The following is a 21,292-nucleotide window of genomic DNA, read 5'->3' on the forward strand; positions in this document are numbered from 1 at the left end:
ATAAAATACTTGGTATTAGCAACAGGTATTTCTAGTTACCAATTTTGATGTAGCAACAAATACGTTAAACGTCGGCCATTGGTATTGGTATTGGTTTCAACGATCGCTTCCAAGTCTCGTTCGGGCTACGTTGTGCTATTATAGAACGCAGCTATAATTTGTAAGTGGTAAATTCCGAAATTTGGCATGTAAACATATTTTATGTGCTTATAAAACAAAGTTATAACATGTTCTATAAAGATATTTTCATTCGCAGCAGGCTATGGCGAGTTCCGTGGACCTTAAAGTTGTTATCCAACACATCGTAAACGGTACCTTGGCAGATAATTTGTGTCTAATTTGCTTGAAGCCGCTGGATGAGCTGAATGAACATATTTTGACTACAATATGCAAAGAAGGAAAGGAATATTGCATAGCAGATGTTTTAGAGCAGGTTTGCCAAGTTAAGGTTAGTTACCAAAGTTTTATATAATATTACTACTCTGCTGCAAAACTAGACTAATCTAAACAGTGTGTTTTGGCCAGTTTTCAGATGTAATTCAAAACAGAGTGTGTTCCGATTGCTTTGTAACAGCATCAGCTGCCTATAAATTCTTTCTCTCGACCAAGCGGAGTCAAGAAATCCTAAATTTCTATACAGAAGAACTGCAACAGAACATGGATTTTATTAATACAGACTTGCAAAACTCTGAGGACTCAATCTGTATATCTTTGCCATTATTTACCCCAAGTATTGAAGCATATGATTATGATTTAGAAGGCCTAGCACTTCAGAATAGCCGTGATAATGCTGATGATAATTCTGATAGTGAAAAGCATACTTTTGCTATCAAAACTGAAGACTCTATTGTGGTAAAAAAAGAAGTGATTGATGAAGATGATGATAATGTTATTGTGGTCATGAATGATAAAAAACCTTCTTTTTTAAAGCCTCAAGATGGGAATTTAGTTTTAGTTGATAAAGTTGAGGAAAAGAAATATATGAAGATGTTTGGATATTCTGATAAAGTTAAAATTGAAGTTGAGGTGGAGAAGAGTAAACAGCGGAGGAAACGAAGACCAATGTCGTACATGTTCTGCAGTCAGTGCCCTGTGAAGTATAGATTTGGAGCTAAATTGAAGGACCACATGAAAACTGAACATAACATTGATTTATTTCTTTGTCAGGTTAGTATATTAAGTTATCATACTTGTAATAATGCCAATAATCTGCTGTGCAATGTCTGCTTTCCTAGCATAATAGCATTTTCTTTAGATATGTCCTGTATATTGACTGATCAAAATCTCCATCTATCAACCTTAAAATAATATTCTTGACATATGTACCTCTAAAATCAGACAGGGCAGAGTCTTTTCTATGTACAGTCAGTGTCAAATACTTTGTTGCAGTCAAAGTGGCCAAATAATTCGGTACACCATACTAAATATATGGTGTACCAAACTATTTGGCTACTTTAGTTGCTACCAAGTATTTGACACTGACTGTACCTATGAATGAATAAATGAATATTTTTATTTCATGTAACCTATGTAATTCTGCCTGTTTCTTTAGGTGTGCAAAAGAAATATACAGCTTATTTGTAACTTTATTTACCCTACCTGTAAGTTGGTAATACATTCACTAATATTTCATAATAATTTTCAAGACTCATATCATACATAGGCCAACATAGGCCGAACAATGGGAAGGGATGCAGCTATGTGGCAGAACAAGATAGCAATATCACATCACATAACTGTATCCCTGAGATTGGCCTTAATAACACAAGGTATTGCATTTGATACAACAGTATCATTTTAAAATATTCAGGTATGCAAAGCTACAATGGAAGATGAACAAGAATTCAACAACCATTTAAAAACCCACACAAACACACACATATGCGCAATCTGCAACATGGTCTTCAAGAAGAGAGACACCATCATCTCCCATCTCAAGAAACATGAAGCCATGGACCAAAGCACTATGGCTGGCTCACATATCTGTGAGCTGTGCGGGCAAGTGTTGGCAGACGAGGAACATTTGAGACAGCATTATGAGAAGAAACATGATAAGAAGTATACTTGCTATTATTGTGGAAAGATGTATAAAGGAGAAATAAGCTTTGATAGCCATATAAAGAAGCATGAAGAGCATTTGCGAGTTAAAAATACGTAAGTAATATGCGAAAATTATTAAGTCCGCCTTTTATAATTGTATATTTTTACTGTGCAATAAAGTAAAAAAAAAAAAAAATTGACAACACGCAGGTCCGCACAGAGCGAGCATATACACGAGGCAATTTCCTCACGCACAGGCACGTCTACACTGTCCGTTTTGTGCGCATATGAAATTGCGCCTCCTAATCATTGGCTTCTCTACTCCTGAAAGTAAACAATATTAGTGGCACAAATATACACAATTTTGATGCACACGAAACCATGGCTTACTCAATTACTCAACAACTTTAAACCTTATTGCAAAGACATAAAGTCCCCCAATGGTCAGTTAACATTGTTGATGTTGGGCGCGGTTTTGTGCGATGTATTTTCTAGCGACGGTAGAATGGTCGCATTGTTATCGTCTGTCACGTTCTAAGAAATGTGTAAGTGCTATAGTGGCGCATGACACGACAGGCGATCAAAACGCAACCATGATATCGCCGCGTTGACAATTTTCATTTTTCAGCCAGCATATGCATTTCGTTAATTGAAAATTACCATCTATCTGCCCTAGTTAGAAAATTAATAATATGCATACTTTACCTTCTCAATTACAACAATTTTAACAAACAACCATAAATTACAGGAACCTAACCCCAGCTACCAAGCCTCAAGAGAAACCTCCAAAGAAGAAGAAGAGATTCCACTGCGACCTCTGCGGCGGAAACTTTGTAGACGAACGGGCCCTTCTGTGGCATACGAGGTTACATACTAATGAGCGCCCGCATATCTGTGACGTAAGTAGCATCATAATCATCATCATTTTCGCCCACTGCTGAGCATAGGCCTCTTTACTAATACGCCACTTGTCCCGGTCCTGAGATAAAGACATTGAAAAGTCACCTAAATCTGTGGAGTTTCTAATAACGATTCGTGTTACAGATCTGCGGACGCGGCTTCGTGTCAGTGAACCGCCGCAACCAGCACGCCAAGTGCGCGCACTCCGCTCCGTCCCGGCGCTGCCCGCTGTGCCCCTCGCTGTTCCACCTGCGCTCCATGGTCAACACGCACATCAAGAAGGTGAGCTACATACAGGTGTCTGCAGACGCGGCTCGGTCAGTGAACCGCCGCAACCAGCACGCCAAGTGCGCGCACTCCGCTCCGTCCCGGCGCTGCCCGCTGTGCCCCTCGCTGTTCCACCTGCGCTCCATGGTCAACACGCACATCAAGAAGGTGAGCTACATACAGGTGTCTGCAGACGCGGCTCGGTCAGTGAACCGCCGCAACCAGCACGCCAAGTGCGCGCACTCCGCTCCGTCCCGGCGCTGCCCGCTGTGCCCCTCGCTGTTCCACCTGCGCTCCATGGTCAACACGCACATCAAGAAGGTGAGCTACATACAGGTGTCTGCAGACGCGGCTCGGTCAGTGAACCGCCGCAACCAGCACGCCAAGTGCGCGCACTCCGCTCCGTCCCGGCGCTGCCCGCTGTGCCCCTCGCTGTTCCACCTGCGCTCCATGGTCAACACGCACATCAAAGAAGGTGAGCTACATACAGGTGTCTGCAGACGCGGCTCGGTCAGTGAACCGCCGCAACCAGCACGCCAAGTGCGCGCACTCCGCTCCGTCCCGGCGCTGCCCGCTGTGCCCCTCGCTGTTCCACCTGCGCTCCATGGTCAACACGCACATCAAGAAGGTGAGCTACATACAGGTGTCTGCAGACGCGGCTCGGTCAGTGAACCGCCGCAACCAGCACGCCAAGTGCGCGCACTCCGCTCCGTCCCGGCGCTGCCCGCTGTGCCCCTCGCTGTTCCACCTGCGCTCCATGGTCAACACGCACATCAAGAAGGTGAGCTACATACAGGTGTCTGCAGACGCGGCTCGGTCAGTGAACCGCCGCAACCAGCACGCCAAGTGCGCGCACTCCGCTCCGTCCCGGCGCTGCCCGCTGTGCCCCTCGCTGTTCCACCTGCGCTCCATGGTCAACACGCACATCAAGAAGGTGAGCTACATACAGGTGTCTGCAGACGCGGCTCGGTCAGTGAACCGCCGCAACCAGCACGCCAAGTGCGCGCACTCCGCTCCGTCCCGGCGCTGCCCGCTGTGCCCCTCGCTGTTCCACCTGCGCTCCATGGTGTCGTGACTAAATGCTCGGTAGCTAATCCCAGGAATTGACATGAGCACTAGTTTTCACGAAAGCATCTACATCTGACCTTCCAACCCAGAAAATAAACTTGCCTTTGCCTACAGGGAATAGTTTGGTTTTGACACGGTGACCTTCACCGAAAAGCGATTGGTAGATATCAAATAATGATTTGTACAGTGAAGGTATTATCGATACGAACAACGTGCCTGTAATATATATACACGTCTTTGTCCGGGGTACCTAATCATTCTCCGAAAATAATTCGCAGATTATCGATTCGCAGACAACGATTCGCCGAATATCGTTTCGCAGAGTGATCCATTTGTAGATGTAACTTTAGGCCGACTAACGTTACGCAGACTCTTGGTTTACATACAGTTCAGTTCGCTTCTGTGTAAATTAGCAGAACTATTATTGGGCGATTTTCATTTGGCAGAGTAATCTTTTCGTTTAAGGAATATTTAGTCGATTAAAGTTTCACATTTTATACATCGTTATTTTTTTGAAATATTTTTTTTACATAAAAAAAGGAAACACTTCAAAAAGGATGAAATAAAATATTATCCTTTTTTAAGTATATGCGTTAACCACAGTTTAGGTTTGAACCAATTTGTAACTTAAATATAAACAAAAGCAGTATTGTACAAACAGCAACACTTAACTGTCGACCGGTTGAATTTATACCTTTTGTAATAGGGTCCACCGATGGACATTTAACAGTATGGGCCATCGTACCTATGCAATATAGGTTTTTAATATCTGGGAGACCGGGCCTTGCTTGGAAAATGTATAAAACTCAAAAATGCGTGTTGTCCCAGAGATACGACCTAGCCGCCCGAAAACCCCCATATAGCAAATTTCATAGAAACCGTTAGAGCCGATCCGAGATCCCCGAAATGTATAAATATATATACCCACAAGAATTTCTCGTTTCAAGACATCAGATTTTATGGTAATTTGTGTTAATGAAAATAAGTTTATAATTAAATGTATCAAAACCATGTTTATCCGACTCAAACTGAAAGTTGTTGTCTAGGTTAGTCATGTCCTAGTCTAGCCATAAATAAAAGGGAAGTTTTGCTAATCTATATTAATGCCAAATGATTATTCGACCTGTTGTGTTTCGACCATTAGTTTCTCGGGTAATTGTGAGAGTTACTAAATGATTATTCTACGAAAAGTGAATATGCGTATCAATGTTCTGCCAATTGACTACTCGTACAAACGACGATTATGCGTAATGACATTCTGCCAATCGTTACTCGGCTAAAGAACGCGTCTGCGAATCGTTGTCGGCGAATCGATAATCGGCGTATTTTTTGTCGGAAAATCAATAGGGCACCCTTTGTCCGGGTATATATTTAATATCTTGACTATAAAAATATTTCTACGAGCCTGAGTTCGAACATTCCAAATCCAGAATGAAATTCACATGCCTTTCCACTAAGCTACCAATATTAGCTTTTGATGTGGTAAAAAAACCCACAGGATATGTAGATTTCAATTGCTGATTTCATATCAGCTGTGCCAATACTTTATTATTTCCTTTATCTGTGAAATATAGTGTCAGAGGGGAAGACTATTTTTAATTGTTATTATTAAATAAACTGGACTTAATCGCGTAAAAACGCAACTTAATAATGAGTAAAAATCGTGAAAATTTACACTTTTCTAGACCTTTATTTATTATTATTCTCTCTTCTTTTTTCTAGACCTTACCAATCTATAAGGTATTCCCAAAAAAATCCAAATATATTACAAATAATCCAGCATTGATGATTCATTTGAAGACAAGTCACATTTCCCGAAACTGCAATCTAATTTGAACCTTAAGTCAGAATGTTAAAGTTTAAATTAAATTGGCCTAGGAAAGGGTAAAATAAGCCACTATTTTTAATTCAATAATTTCAATGTACATTATTCCACGAAATAATTAAAAATCATTACTATTTTTACACCATTCCAGGTACATCTTAAAGCCCACAAACGTCGCAACCGGACGTCCAAATATCAAGAAGTGTACTGGCGGACCGAGCCCGTGCCTATACAAGAGCTCAGTGTATCCATACAGAACGAGATCTTAGAACTTAAGGCGGCTCAAGAGGATAGTGAGGTCAAAGGGTTTGGTCCTGACTGGGTTCTGTAAATATTTTAGCACCACAGTTCATTTTAAACTGTTTAACCTTTTGACCGTCACAGTTTGCTGTCATCGCAGTGTTGCCAAGGACGGCCACAGCCGTCAGCTTCGCCAATGCAATAGAGACTTACGCGGGACTCCGTAAAGTTTAATTTCGCTTAAATAAAAGCTCAACGAGGGGCGGGAGGGGGTTAGGGTCGGCAACGCGCATGTAACTCCTCTGGAGTTGCATGCGTACATAGGCTACGGATACTGCTTACCATCAGGCGGGCCGTATGCTTGTTTGCCACCGACGTAGTATAAAAAAAATCGCGATCGCCTGGCGTCCGGGGCACGGCATATTCCATAGCCGGTCTTGTGTTCAAAAGGTTTAGGGTTCCTAATTTTAAAACGAATCATGTCTAAATAATAATAAGGATCTAAATAAAGGTTTTATAATTGACTAAATATTGTTTTATTTGCTTCTTGCCTTAAACAACCACATGCGAGATGTGGCACCCGCCTAGCGGCTATAGTAACAGTAGTTTTTTGACAAGTGTAATATTAAGTGACACTTAAGGGGCTGTCAACACCCAATGTCCTTGAAATTGATGTTACTTAAACAGTTTTTTAAGAAAGACTATTTGTTTTAGTCAAGTAAGAAAAATATATGTACATATTAATTATATTTCAAAGACCGTGGTTGTACTCGATACATGATTAAACGAAATCGGCTCGATAGAAAATAATTGCAAAGATTGGTCTTAAAATCACAATTAAACGGTTCTATGTCTTTATTGTTTTCACTTATGGGTCTGCAATTAAAATCACAATTTCAAAACATTTATATTTAAACCGCTAATGAATAAAATATTACACTAATAATCCACTTTTTTGTATTTAAATAATTTTCTTATTATTCCGTTGCCCAGGCCCAGTAACATGCGACAGTGCTTTCTCATTTACTCCGATACAAATAGACAGTGTGCGCGCTTTAGGTATTGACAACCTCTTAATCAGTAGTATGATAAAATTGGCTTATGAAAGTTCAGATTTTTGCACCGACCTTTATTTCTTTCGACACGTAGCCATGTAGCCAATGCTTTAAGCCTTTATATGAGGCAACGTCTGCCACAATGGTTTTGAACTTTATTTCTGAGTGATAAGGTTCAATATTCCGTAATATCTGACACCGTCCAAGAGCTATAAAGCCGAGGTTTTTAGAACCTTTGTTTAACCCTTTTCCAGGCCGCACCAATCGACAATTTTTTTTTTTAAAAGAATCCTAATATAGTGTTAACAACTCCATATAGCGACACTAAAGGGACCGGACGTTTTTGAAGCTATAGAGTTTTCGTTATGTAGAGAGAAAAGTAAAGCAACTATAGCCAACAAATATCGACGTTATATCGAGTGACGTTCTAAGGAGCTTACACTGTATTCCAATTAACCTAGCTTTAATGATCACCAGGCATAGAAGTTTTTGTGGCAAAATAAAGTGATTGACAAAATCAAATATCGACATGTCTATTATCGATGTTACCTTAGCGTTATAGATATAATATTTAACATTGTATAAAAAGATAGCTACCGCGAAATACACAACACGTTCAATATCTTCTTTGATACACCCATTGGTAGTTTTCTTATTTTTTGACACTGTATTCTACAGTTAACATATTTATTCATATAAGTAAGTTGTAAATATCTGTAATCAAGAAATTTTGGTCCGATTTGCATTCTTGAAATTTCTTGGTAATTTACAGCAAGTAGAAGTTATATATTTTAATCATTAATCTATGGCTGACTTATCGATAACATATTTTTCGATGTTTCATTTTCTCAAGCACTCGTTATTGCCACAATAACTTCTATGTCTGATGATCACATTTCCCGAAAGTGCAATATAATTTGAACCTTAAATGGGAATGTTAAAGTTGAAATTCTATAGGCTCGTATGTATGTATAAATCGTACTATGCCTGGAAAAGTGTTAGACCAAGTTTGGTTTGTCTGTGTATGATCCGAATACCTGCCCGTAACTTACCTGGGTGCGTAGCCAACGTGCTAGTCGTTAACGCTCCGTAGCGACAGGGCCGGATTTAGGGGAGGGCAACCGGGCCTCCACAAAAGAGGGCCCCCCCACAATAGAGAATTCGGTAAATTTACCATTTTATTTGGAAAAAATTTGGGGCCAGGGGGCCTCCACACCTTTATTGCCCGAGGCCTCCAGACCTCTAAATCCGGCATTGCGTAGCGAATGAAACGCAACTGTCGCAATAATATGGAAGTGATAGAGAGAGAGATGACTAACGCTATGGAGCTTTAACGATTGGCTACACACCCTGGAGAGCCTACCGCGAAGTACTTCGTCTATTTGACTCTTTGTTCTAATATGCACGAGGCCTTCTATTGGTCTTTCAGGTTTATTAGATTTGTATGAGCCACGCATACCTACAAATCTAATAACAATTGAAAATATGCTGCTTTGATAATGACCTTTAAATTTAAAATTGTGCAGGTACAAATGCCTGTTTTGGGTATCACCACAGCGGAGGGATATGTGACGGTTTCAGGCAAAAGGTTATTGCCAGTAACTTTTGTCGATAAGATTGTTTTTAAATTACATGTTTACAGCAGAAGACTTTTTGAAACAGACAATAAGCTTATTTTACTTGAAAACGTCACATACTCTAAGGGTTTTAGTAAGGAAAATAAACGACAATATAGTCCTTTTCTTGTAATTTTATTTTTTATGTTTTAATTTTTTCTCAGATATATATTTTTTCATATATAATAATAAATTGGCTATCGTTATATACAACTTACAAATACCTAGAAGGTCCTTAGCTTCAACTACATTTGAGTCTTACAGCTACGTGGAATAACTTTCGTAAATTAACTAAAATTAAAGTTACAATGTAAGGAGTGCAACATTCAGTGAGTTTTTATATACCTTTAACGTATGTACAGTAATTTGGGATTAAATTCGATAAATAAATAAGTTTTGAAAGAGAGACGTGAAGAGAATTTCGTTCTTTAAATCATTTGATGGGACGATTTTTATTTGGTTGTTGATTTTTTATTCGTCAGATTTAGATAAAAATTGCTAAGTTTGTAGACATTGGCGCCAGCTACGCGTGGGCGAAGTGGGCCCTCGCCCACGGCCTCGCACTTTGAGGGGCCTCGCGGAAGCCAACCTTTTAATTATCTTGGGACTACACATTGAAAGAGAAGGGCCTCGCAGGTGCGACTTCGCCCACGGCTAGATTAGTTCACGCTACACCACTGTTTATAGAGCTTCTCATTCAATACGAAATTTCAATTTACAGCAAAAAAATTATGTAATTTTTTGTCAAGTACTAAAATTCCATACGTTTTCTTAACTTAGGGGAAGATTTCTTAGGACATACGGGAAATTACGCTTATATTGGACAGAATAGGGAAGTATATATTCACCAGATTTTATCGAAATCAGACGAAAAACACGATAACAATGATAGGTTTATATAAAGTTTTTATGTTGTGAGCACAGGTTCTTAGCTCACCACCCTAATATTTAGTACAGTCACGTCTAAAAATATCGATACGGACAAAGTGCCAAAAATATGTATACACGACCTTATTGCCCATATATTAAGGTAGTAAGGTAAAGCAACAAAAATATTCAAAGAACGAAACACCCCTCCAAATCTTGAAAATGTAAGCACACTGAACTTCTAAAGTTGAAGAATAAAATAATGAAATAAATCATCTAAGCGGCTTTTAACAGGTCCAGCCAACTAAACTATTAGCTTAGCAATCATGCTAGCATGCTACTAATAGTTTTGCTGACTGTACATAATAAGTGAGGAAATAAGGTATAACTTCTGTAGTCGCCATCAGATTATCGGAGTGGCCAAGGCGCACAAAAATATCTGAACAGACACTTGAACGTCTTAATAATAGTCTGTTCAGGTATTTTTGTACTCCTTAGCCGCTTCGATATATTTGACGGCGACTGTACTTGTACTAACTTATGTTTTGTATTAGGTTCTAAAGCAACCTATAAGTCGTTAAAAGTAAGATATTGATATGTTTTGTGTATAAAAAATGGTAATAGACTAGAGAATGAGTGATTATTAATTCCCAAGTCAAAGATAAAATCGTGTGTTTATATATCAGATACAAAAATGACACCTCGATTTCCTAAGTATTCAATCAATTATTCAAAGTACTAGAGTTAAACCAAGATAAGTCTGCAACGATTTTGATAGCACACGCAGTGCAAGTGTTATTAATACGTCAAAATTTTATCGAAGTTTAAACTTGCACTGTCTGTGCTGTCAAAATCGTACTAAAATGACAGATAGGGTTGACCCGTCGCACTGATTTAAAGATGGCGCCAGCATAGGTTTTTGTGTTAATCCCTAGAATTGTGTCAAATTCTTGTTTATTTTGGAATTATATAGCCTGGATTCCTTTTAAGCCTAATTTCATAGAACTAGAGACAGGTAGACCAATGCTGGCGCCATCTATGCAAATCTTTGACATTGGAATAATCGAATTGTCAATCTAGTATCTGGGATATAAACATAAATTTATGGTCTCTTATTTTATTCAGCGCGTTTGTATACGTTATTTACCCCCTTATTCATAAACGTGTACTAAAGTAACGATGCCGCTGATCATTGTTTGGCCCTTTCCATCATACCAATACGTCGGAAAGGGACAAACGATGATCAGCGGCATCGTAACTTTAGTACACGTTTATGAATAAGGAGGTTAGTGTTTATATAACCGGCACTGTATAATCAGTGGCGTAGCTACCAAGAGGCAAGGCGGGGCAGTGCCCCGGAGCCCCCAAGCTCGGGGGGCCTTCAAAACCTGATTAACGATAAAGTAGCTTTGCATTTTTTTAATATGGATGTATATATGGCCCTAGTGAAAAAGGGTACAAGTCTCTGGCAGTTTAGGTGTATACGGGCATAAGTGTTACGTGGAACTTACACCCCTTTACACCTGCGCTGCCAGAGACTTGTACCCTTTTTCACTAGGGCCACAGAATTATATTGCTAAAACCTAAGCAGTTTAGAGGCCCCAGTCTTATTTTGACCCAGGGCCCTTGGTCACACAAGCTACGCCACTCGACTGTATTATTACTAACTCTAAACACACTGTACGGTCGAGGAAATTGTTTTTTTAGCAATTTGCGGCTTAAGTAAATTTAGATGTTAATACTTAAGCCCTCAACACACAGATTGTATGCGTATCGTAAAAACGTTACGAGTACGAGACGCGTAGAGTTCTGGACACCAAGCGTCGCGTAAGCGTAATCCTTTTATAATGGAAATCTCATTAGTTGAATTGAAATCATGGCATCAGATGTCTTCTACGCATATACGTCGATACCGACTATCTTACTTTCTCGTCAGATGAAGATTTTTTTATTGTTTGATTATATCAGGTTTGTTTTTTTACGCCTGTATTACGCTACGCCTGTCATAATGACGCCAAAAATCTCATACGCTACGCTACGACGACGCTTCGTGTGCGGACTTGTTTGAATTTGTTCGTGCTCGTAGCGCTCTCTTTCTACGCGCGTATTACGATACGCTTACGCTCCGTGTGCTGAGGGCCGTACGCCAAGTTGTCTAACTACAGTAACTGTATACTGCTACAGAATCAATTTTAATCGACCGTACATAATAGGATTACAAGGGGGTTAATTTTTTCATGTAACAAAAACAAGTACAGATTATCTAAAACAAGTCTATAGTCTAAGATACGTTATATATGCCCTACCTTCACCGATTAAACTTATATTTTATGAAAGAAAATATATTCCTGTACATGCCTACCTCTTCCCGGTCACCATAATGTGGTTAACATAATTTTCTTTCATAAAATATAAGTTTCATCCGTCAGGCAGATTGGTGAAGCTCAGCCATAAATAACGTATCTCTTAATATTCTTACTAATAACTGAACGTTTTAATCAAAATTAAGTGGAACTGGATGATTTACAAAATTGTTTGGTAAGTACGGTCAGCAGTAAGTTGCTGCTATTACGATTGAGGTGTTCAAAAGTATCTAAGCACAACTTTATCGTTAAAGGACTAACAAACTGTGCAGATCATTTTAATCACTTCACCCGCGTACCTACTTCTGCTGCTGACTACTTGAAAGGACAATTTTATACAAAAATACTTTAGGCATGTTTACTACTATTACATGTACCCGTAAACATATCTTTAATTTATATGTACAATCTGTTCTGGTAAAGTGAGGGCGATAAGCAGGAAGAATTTCGTACATTAGCAAGCCTGTCCCTATCTCTATCGCACGAGCGTAATTATATTGCTGTGCCGCCGTTCAATACCACAGTGCGAGCGGGCCGGCAATATAATTACGCGCTGGCGAGAGAAATAGAAAATGGGTCAATGATTCTTTGTGCTTAGCGTCCATATTAAATTAAAGCAAATCTGAAAGCCGCTTAGATAACTGAAATAAGATAGTGTAATTTAATATAATGTAAAATAAACCTGTATAATATCTTTCATTTCTTCCACTTTGTACTCTCAAACGTTCAACCATTTGCAAGGAAAGAAAGGTAAGTACATAATTGTATCAATCGTTACTTTAATCAGTCAGTCACAATTAATTGCAACGTAAAATATTATATAAAAATTCAAGAAACTAATTAGATTTATCGAATAAGAAGTTCTCTACTAGTATTCAATAAGTTTCCAAAGTCAGAGCAAAACTTTCGCGCACGGTAATAGTGTATAGAGACGACTTGTCAAAATCAAAAGTGATCATTCTGTAATTAATATAATTTATGTGACGAGGTGTCGACAATAGAGATGCGCAAAACGCGTCACTGAGTTGAAAATATTGATTCATCTTTCGCTCGCGGAGAGATTATATATACTCATTTCGCTCAGTGGATCTATAGACTACATATATGTTCACGAGAAGACAGAGATGTCAATCAATCAGATTGAATAAAACCTTAAGTGCGACCAAGACACCCTCTAAATTCTTCCGAACCGCTCCGAAACCGTCCGGCCGGCTCATTCGAATCACGAGTGGAAAAAGCGAGAAAGTAACATTAAAATAGATGAGTTACGGAGCGAGTTAAATCTTCAGTGAGTTGAAGAGTGAGTGAGTAATCAAGTTCATTTAAATCACTCACTCGTGAACGACACGTGTCTAGTCGACAGACCACATTCAAGTATGGGAGTGATAGAGAACACATAATAGTATAAAAATTGTCTCGGTATAAGTACCAAGCTAAGCTAAGGTAAGCTTATCATTGCACCATATAAAATAGTCACCCGCCGCACTTCTTGTTAACGTTCCGTAAATATATCTGATAATATCCACGTAAGGCGGCTATCACAGTGGATGCGATTCGTACGTCGTTTCGATGTTTGACCGAGACAACGCTATGCGCGTATTATAGCGACATCTCCCGCTCGTCCTTCGGAGCGACGTGCGAATCGCATCCAGTCTGATAATCGCCTAGATTAGTAGATGCCTAAGGCAAGCCCCAAGTGATTATTGAAGACTAGGTACCCCTTAATTATACTTACATGCAATGACACATCATCATCGGAATGTTTCCAAAATTGCGAAATTTCCACTTAGAAAAATTTCGGACCCTCTTCATACTTTAGTATTAGGATCGAAATTTTTCAAGAATTCTTTTTTTTCTGTGAATTTTCCCTGAAATTTTCGAGAACTTATCCAACTTATTGGAAACTTTCCGAAACTTGCAAATCTGTAGTTTTACCACCTAACTATGCTCTGGCAAACCCACTTTGTCAGTAGAAAAAGGCGCGAAATTCAAATTTTCTATGGGAGGACATCCCTTGGCGCATACTTTATTTAAATTTGCCGCCTTTTTCTACTGTCGGAAATGGCTTGCTAGACTATAGTTGCAGTCTTTGTTGGTAAACGCCGCGCCAAATTTCCTTGCAAATGGTCTCACTGTGTCTTTCAATGTCGCCACACAACTTACCAGACTCGCGTCGCCCGTCCGGCGACCTGCAAATAAATAAAACCCAAAAGCAAATGGACCTTCGATTCACATTTACCAAATTAAATCATTATAACCTAGACATTTTTTTTTAATTTTCTCGCGTTTCGATAAAAATTCTTTTAACTCTAATACATAATATTCAAACCTACTTTAAATCCAGTGGTGTGCCTAGATAGTGCTTGCTTCAATTAAAAAATGCTTGGGATATTGACATTTATATCTCCATAAATATTACTTTCGTCATCTCCAAATAAAAATTCTACTTGTTTGCACACTTCACTAACTTTCACTTTAATATAATAATAGGGTATAAACCTTTATTTGGGAGTATTTCTTTGATCTCCCGTATTGAAATGTTGCCGCTTTAAAAAAATATATATTGGCTGTGCAACAAATCCTCGTCAATAATGAAACATCCATCACATATGTAACCGTTTTAACGCCACGAATAACGCGTGCGGCGTGTCATAGTGGACCCTGACGGCCCGAATGCACGAAGATATTGGGATGTAACATCAGGCGCCAAATAAAGGGTTATTTCCACCTGTTACCACCGTAACATTTGTTTTTTTTTGTTCACAGTGGTAAAATGTACAATACTAAACCAGTTTCACTAAATTTGAAACGAAACTGTTAAGAGTATCATTGATTGCATATAGATGGACTTTAATTTTGGCAATAATTTAACAAAATTAGTACACGTCATTGCTTAGTGTGTTTATCTGGACTCAAAATCAGTATTATTTCACAGTTACCGTTTATTATGTAACAATCTCACAATCAAACATTTTATTCTATCTTACGACTCTTATAATACTTATATATCGTATTACCGTAAGTAGTAGAATTAAGATCAATTTTTTTAATGTTACACATGGGTGGAGCAACTTTTTCTCGTCGTATTTTGTCAATAGAGGACAATAGTGTTTGTTAGAATCTTAATATATAGTCCATTATGAAAATGGCAGAAAACTACCACAAAATCGGATGTTTGGTAAATTTAAATACCACTAAATCTGGGATTAAAGACTGGCCCAGGGGAACGTAACCATGGCAACGAGTGACAAGAAATAGTTGATTCACTGACATAATAAACAGTAATTCTGTAAAAAAAGTCAAGTAACTTACCCTCAAAACGTAGCCGACGTCGAAATCACGCCAAAACAAACCTTATCACTATCATCACAAGTCAGTCACGATTCGACGCGAAAGTCTAGCCATTGTTCATATAAGTGCTAACTTGGGTCATGCCACGCTTTACATATAAAGTTAGACATCAATAAAACTTATAATAATTGAATTTGAATTCAATCATCAATTTAGTTTTTGTCCATAAAAGTTTCCAATCAAATAGGAAAGTCAGCTCATAGACATGTAGAGTGCAAGTGTGATTCACTCATCTCAATATAAGGCAAATACTGCTGGCTTCATAAATTTGAAGAAGTAACAACACTATTGGCAAGTGGGAGGAGGGTGCCATCAATTGCTCCTGTGAGGTCGGCACAACTTAAGTAGTGTAGCTATTTCCAGCCGGCGATTATATGTGTTAAATCTGTGGAACGTCAAGTCTTAGGATATTATACTTACACGACGAACAATGAACTTGGTGATCGTTTGACTTAAAAAGGAGTGATGTTCACGCCAGCGCAGCCGACGGTGGATGGCGGCGGCCGCAAATGAACCATCAGGAGTCATAGATTGAGGCATAATAGCGTAAATTGTTACGCGTCACGTTAGATAATTCAAAATAATACGATACCTAGATCGCATAGTACGCTACACGTAGGAGCTCGTGCCACACGAACAGTAGTACTCGGACATGTACCGAGACAAAAAGGGCGCCAAATAGTATAGCTTATTTAGATCACTAAAACACCAGTTTGCACAACACTGCACTGTTCACAGTTCACAGAGGAGGCCTCGCAGCGTTAGCGCGCTGGGCGCGGGCGCGGGCGCGGGGGCGGGCGCGGTGTGCGGGCGCGCCGTAGATGAAGCGGCGGCGCCACTCCTCGTACTGCTACGTGCACGCGATGCTGGGCCCCGCCGCCGCCGCCGCGGGCTCGGCGGGGGCGGCGGCGGGGGCGGGGGCGGGCGCGGGCGCGGGGGCGGGGGCGGGCGCGGCCGCGGAGTGCAGGCTCAGCTCGTACACGTTGGACGAGTTCGAGTCGTCGTTGTAGGACAGGATGCTCACTTCGTCCGTCTGTTGGAAAAATAACGACTAATTACTATTTTTGTTTCCGGATTTTATGATCTAGTACTTTGGTTGTGAACACTGAAGACATCAAGTCTCTAGATGGGCGATGCCCAAGACAATAATGATATCCACCGTGTTTTTTTCTGTTAATTTCAAGGGTGTATTCCTGAGCTTAAATTAAGTAACTTTCTCAATGACACCGGTATTCTAATTAACTTTATTTCGGAGATAATCAATAATTTTATTTTTATTTTACAAAGTCCTTACGAGAGTGTACAATTCCCTTAGGGCCTGTTTACATATTAATTAGTGTTTATGAATGTATGTATGTATATACTTTATTGTACATAGAAATAAAAACAAGAAAAACACAGTTACAGAGTAAATTAAATACAACAAAGGCGAACTTATCCCTGTATGGAATCTCTTCCAGTTAACCTTTGAGGAAATGAGTAAAACAGAAATAACGGTGAATGGTGTTTAGTACGAGTTTATATATTTGCTACTATAAACGTACGTACTATCTGGACGATCGATGTTCGAAATTACATTGATATGTCACAGTTTTCAACAGTTTGGGTGGGTTAAATGTAACGCCTGTGCTACAACAACGCTAGGAAATACTTTTTACAAAAACAAAAAAATTAAGAAAAATAAATATTATATTTTTTGAAAATTAACCATGCTATTTCGTTTCCTTAAACGTACTTAAGTAGTGTAAATATGTATGTTCCATCTCAAAACTATTCCGCCAGAGGGCGCCACTTGGTAGTTCGGCAAAGATCCGCCAGAGGGCGCCACTTGGTAGTTTGGCAAAGATCCGTTAGATGGCGCCACTTGGTAGTTCGGCAAAGATCCGCCAGAGGGCGCCACTTGGTAGTTCGGCAAAGATCCGTTAGATGGCGCCACTTGGTAGTTGTTCATTGATCCCCGTCAGATGGCGTTACTTTGTACGTGTAAGTAAGTTAGTTATCGATGAATTTAAAAAGTTCGGCAAAGATCCGTTAGATGGCGCCACTGCTGCCCCTGGCCCTACCGCCGCCTTGCCTCAGTTTAGGTATTTGTCTCCCGACGTGTTGCATCAGCCGCCAATGTGGCGCCGACGGCCACCTGCAAATTCCTACGTGGGCGTCGAGGTCGATCGAGATAAGAGAGAGAATAAGTTAGATTTAAAATATGCATATATATATCGGCTTATTTTTCTTTTTGTATACCACGTCGGTGGCAAACACTGCCCGCCTGATGGTAAGCTGTCACCGTGGCCTATGGACGCCTGCAACTTTTTTTTATACCACGTCGGTGGCAAACACTGCCCGCCTGATGGTAAGCTGTCACCGTAGCCTATGGATGCCTGCAACTTCAAAGTCGTTACATGCACGTCAGCCCGCCGCATTCCCGAGTCGAGGCCGATGGCCTAGGAGCCTCGCCCCCTCCCCCGCCTTCCCCGCCGCTGCCGCAGCCGCCTCCCCGCCCTCCCCCGCCTCCTCACCGCCGCTGCCCCTGGCCCTGCGCCCCTTGGTAGTTGTGCATATATCCTCGCCAGTTGGCGCTACTTTGTATGTATCTGACGCCACAGAGCACGTGTACATTTTTGAGTCAAGGTCGAGATCGATGGCCTCGGCTCGCTCCCCGGTGCGGTTGGTTTTGGAGCTTGTGGTCAACAAATATATGGACTTTGTACTTTTCCAACTGCCCAATAAGTTTGTTTTAAAATATGCATACGGGCATATTTGCAAGAGCACATAATATAGAGTGGTTACAACCGGATAGAAAAATATATATTTTCTTGAATACCTGGGTATTCGATATTTATCCAGGTACTAGTCGTAATGTTAAACATACATGTTTTTACTTACAGTACGGGATGTTTCATGTTAATCTAAAAGTTGTAACTATTTATAGTTACATCTGGTAACATTTACATCACACTTTTTAGAAAAGGGAGTTTCTAAACCTAATTATGTCGTTAACTAGCAAAGTCGAGTATATCTGTATGTGAATAATAAATAAATATCGAATACCCAGGTATTCAAGAAAAAATACATTTTTCTACCAGGTTGTAACATCTCTATATTATGTAATAGGTATTTTTTAGCTGACCTAATTCCGATTCCTGGTACTGGTGAACTTATTTATACCACGTCGGTGGCAAACACGAATACTGTCCGCCTGATGATAAACTGTCATCGTAGCATATGGACGCCTGCAACTTTTTTTTTATACCACGTCAGTGGCAAACACGAATACTGTCCGCCTGGTGATAAGCTGTCAACGTAGCCTATGGATGCCTGCAACTTTTTTTTATACCATGTCGGTGGCAAACACGAATACTGTCCGCCTGATGATAAACTGTCACCGTAGCCTATGGATGCCTGCAACTTTTTTTTATACCACGTCAGTGGCAAACACGAATACTGCCCGCCTGGTGATAAGCTGTCAACGTAGCCTATGGATGCCTGCAACTTTTTTTTATACCATGTCGGTGGCAAACACGAATACTGCCCGCCTGATGATAAGCTGTCACCGTAGCCTATGGATGCCTGCAACTTCTAAGTTGTTACATGCGCGTTGTCGATCACTGGTATTAGTGAACATTTTTATATCACGTTGGTGGCAAACAAGAATACGACCCATCTGATGCTAAGCAATCACTGTAGCCTATGGATCATGCGCGTTGTTGATCATTAAAGTATGCGAAATGTTGTGAAATTGCATACGGCGCGACCTGCCTGATTGTAAGTGTAGTCAGTGTAGCCTTTGGACGCCTGCAACTTCAAAGTTGTCACATGCGCGTTGCCTCGCCCCAGTTTGCGTGTTTGAGGACTACTAACGTATTCTAATCTAGAAGAACTTGTGTTATACAACTATTTCTACAAGTCATGGAATTGAATAAATATAACATCACCCAATTTCTCGATGCTGCATTATATATGTACTGAGACGTCGGTGGCAAACAACCATACAGTCCGCTCAAGTAAGCACCCTAGCCTATGGACGCTTGCAAGTACTATTGTATGTACTGGTGAATGTTTATTTTCGGTTGGTTTTGGTCAGATAAACGCCAGTCCATACAATAAGTATGACCATTGGGCGAGGTTTTCGACAGAGGGGTAAGCTCTTAAAGGCGACTCCGGTTTAAATGCTCTAAGGATTGTAGGCATTTAACGGAAAATTTGAGGAAATATTCAACCTTAAACGCTTTGAAATAAGCTTCATTAATAATTCACAAGAGCTGATATTTGCTTGTAATTTCATACAAAATATTAAGGACAGTAGACCTTATTAACCTTAAATACGGCTTACCATATTACCATACCGTATTAAACCTTAAGCACTTTGAAATAATACAATACTTAATTCACGAAGACTGATATTTGCTTGTAACTTCATACAAAATATTAAGGACGGTAGATCTTATTAACCGTAAAACTCTATCTGTCAAAATCAAATATATTCTAGATTAACATAAAGAATAATGACAAACAACGATCAACTCTAAGTACTAGAAATAAAGTAGAATTTTACTCAAATCGGCCGGCTGTAATGCGACATGCATAATTGAGGCGATGGAATAAAAGTTTCACTTTAAGGGGCTCCCTAGTGCCAATGACCTTCGATCTGAATCCCCTTAGTTACCTTACCATAGCTAGTAGCCAGCTTACCATATTTACTTCAAGTTTATTGTCTTCGAGATATTTGGCATCAAAGTTGAACAATTTTAGGCCAAAAAACTGGTTTTCTGGACATAACTTTTGTGTTAGTTAACTAGTTAGTTTAAAATTAAAATCTCTGACGAGTTTTTAGAGACGACAGACGAACCCAAATGTGTAGATTTCGTGTATGTAAAACCCTTCACAGCAATCGAGTAACGAAAAAAGTGTTTTTATAGACAATATTTAAAAAAATCATAAATAAATAAGTGTTCATGTTTCTTTTAAAATCGGCAGACCAGAATGGAGATAAAATATTGAAGACCCGATAGCCGTTCGTCATAAAATTCTATCTATTGTGCAAATGTAGGAGTAACGACTCAAAACTTGTCAAAAATCTGGACTGGGGACTGTGACAAGAACAAACAATAGCAACGCCTTCTCTGCTACTCCTACTGAAAGATAAATAAGACTATCCCGTTCGGTCATTTCCCCCACCGCTCATGCCATGGTTCAGAGAAATGTTATCATAAATGAGACCACATTACCGGCAACCTGCCACTAGCGCATACGCATTCTAAAATTAATTAAAAATCAGAAAATAACAATGGAGTACGTAATTGAGCTCGTTGTGAGGCTGTGGTTCAGTAACAAGGGGTTGGGGTATAATTATAAATGCGGAGATAGCGACGAAACAAATATTGCTTTCATCTCATCAATCGAGGCGCTAGCACCTGACGTGGACATCTACAAGTGGGAGGCAGCCCGGAGCGATCTGAAGAAGCTGATCAAAGAGATTTTGGAGGAGAGGTCCGTCCTCCAGTTACACTCGGGATACCATACGGAGGGGCTACTGCTGGAGGTGCTAAGGAAACACAACATTAGATCATTGCTCTCCGTGCCTGTTAAACAGAAAACTTTAATCTGGAAAGACGCGGGGTTGTGGTTCGTGGAGGTGATTAACCCGAAAATCATAAAAAAAATATATGTGTTTGCGGACTAAGAATGATTGTATTTGTATGC

At 39.9% G+C, this 21,292-nt stretch overlaps 2 protein-coding genes across 3 annotated transcripts in view; one reads left to right on the top strand and one right to left on the bottom strand.

Moving 5' to 3' along the window:
* The first annotated feature begins 82 nt into the window (after positions 1 to 82).
* Positions 83 to 6,394, top strand: LOC133531218 (PR domain zinc finger protein 15-like). 2 transcript variants are annotated; one of them, XM_061869356.1, is made up of 7 exons: positions 83 to 160; positions 257 to 448; positions 526 to 1,167; positions 1,811 to 2,154; positions 2,789 to 2,939; positions 3,085 to 4,141; positions 6,252 to 6,394. In XM_061869356.1, exons 2-7 carry the CDS (start codon positions 263 to 265, stop codon positions 6,260 to 6,262), a joined length of 2,391 nt encoding a protein of 796 aa, XP_061725340.1. In that variant the 5' UTR covers positions 83 to 160; positions 257 to 262; the 3' UTR covers positions 6,263 to 6,394. The 2 variants fall into 2 exon arrangements, with proteins under 2 accessions (XP_061725340.1, XP_061725339.1); XM_061869355.1 differs by lacking the exon at positions 6,252 to 6,394 and having other exon boundaries at positions 3,085 to 4,780.
* Positions 6,395 to 14,563: 8,169 nt separating this feature from the next.
* The window catches only part of LOC133531221 (poly(A) polymerase type 3), a 31,342-nt gene continuing 24,613 nt past the window's right edge, over positions 14,564 to 21,292 (bottom strand). Inside the window, exon 14 of the mRNA XM_061869362.1 lies at positions 14,564 to 16,625. Within this exon, the coding sequence (XP_061725346.1) occupies positions 16,443 to 16,625 (183 nt within the window). The 3' untranslated portion in view covers positions 14,564 to 16,442. The remainder of the gene's footprint in view (positions 16,626 to 21,292) is intronic.

The sequence above is a fragment of the Cydia pomonella genome, chromosome 24 (assembly GCF_033807575.1).
Source record: "Cydia pomonella isolate Wapato2018A chromosome 24, ilCydPomo1, whole genome shotgun sequence".
Lineage (NCBI taxonomy): Eukaryota > Metazoa > Arthropoda > Insecta > Lepidoptera > Tortricidae > Cydia > Cydia pomonella.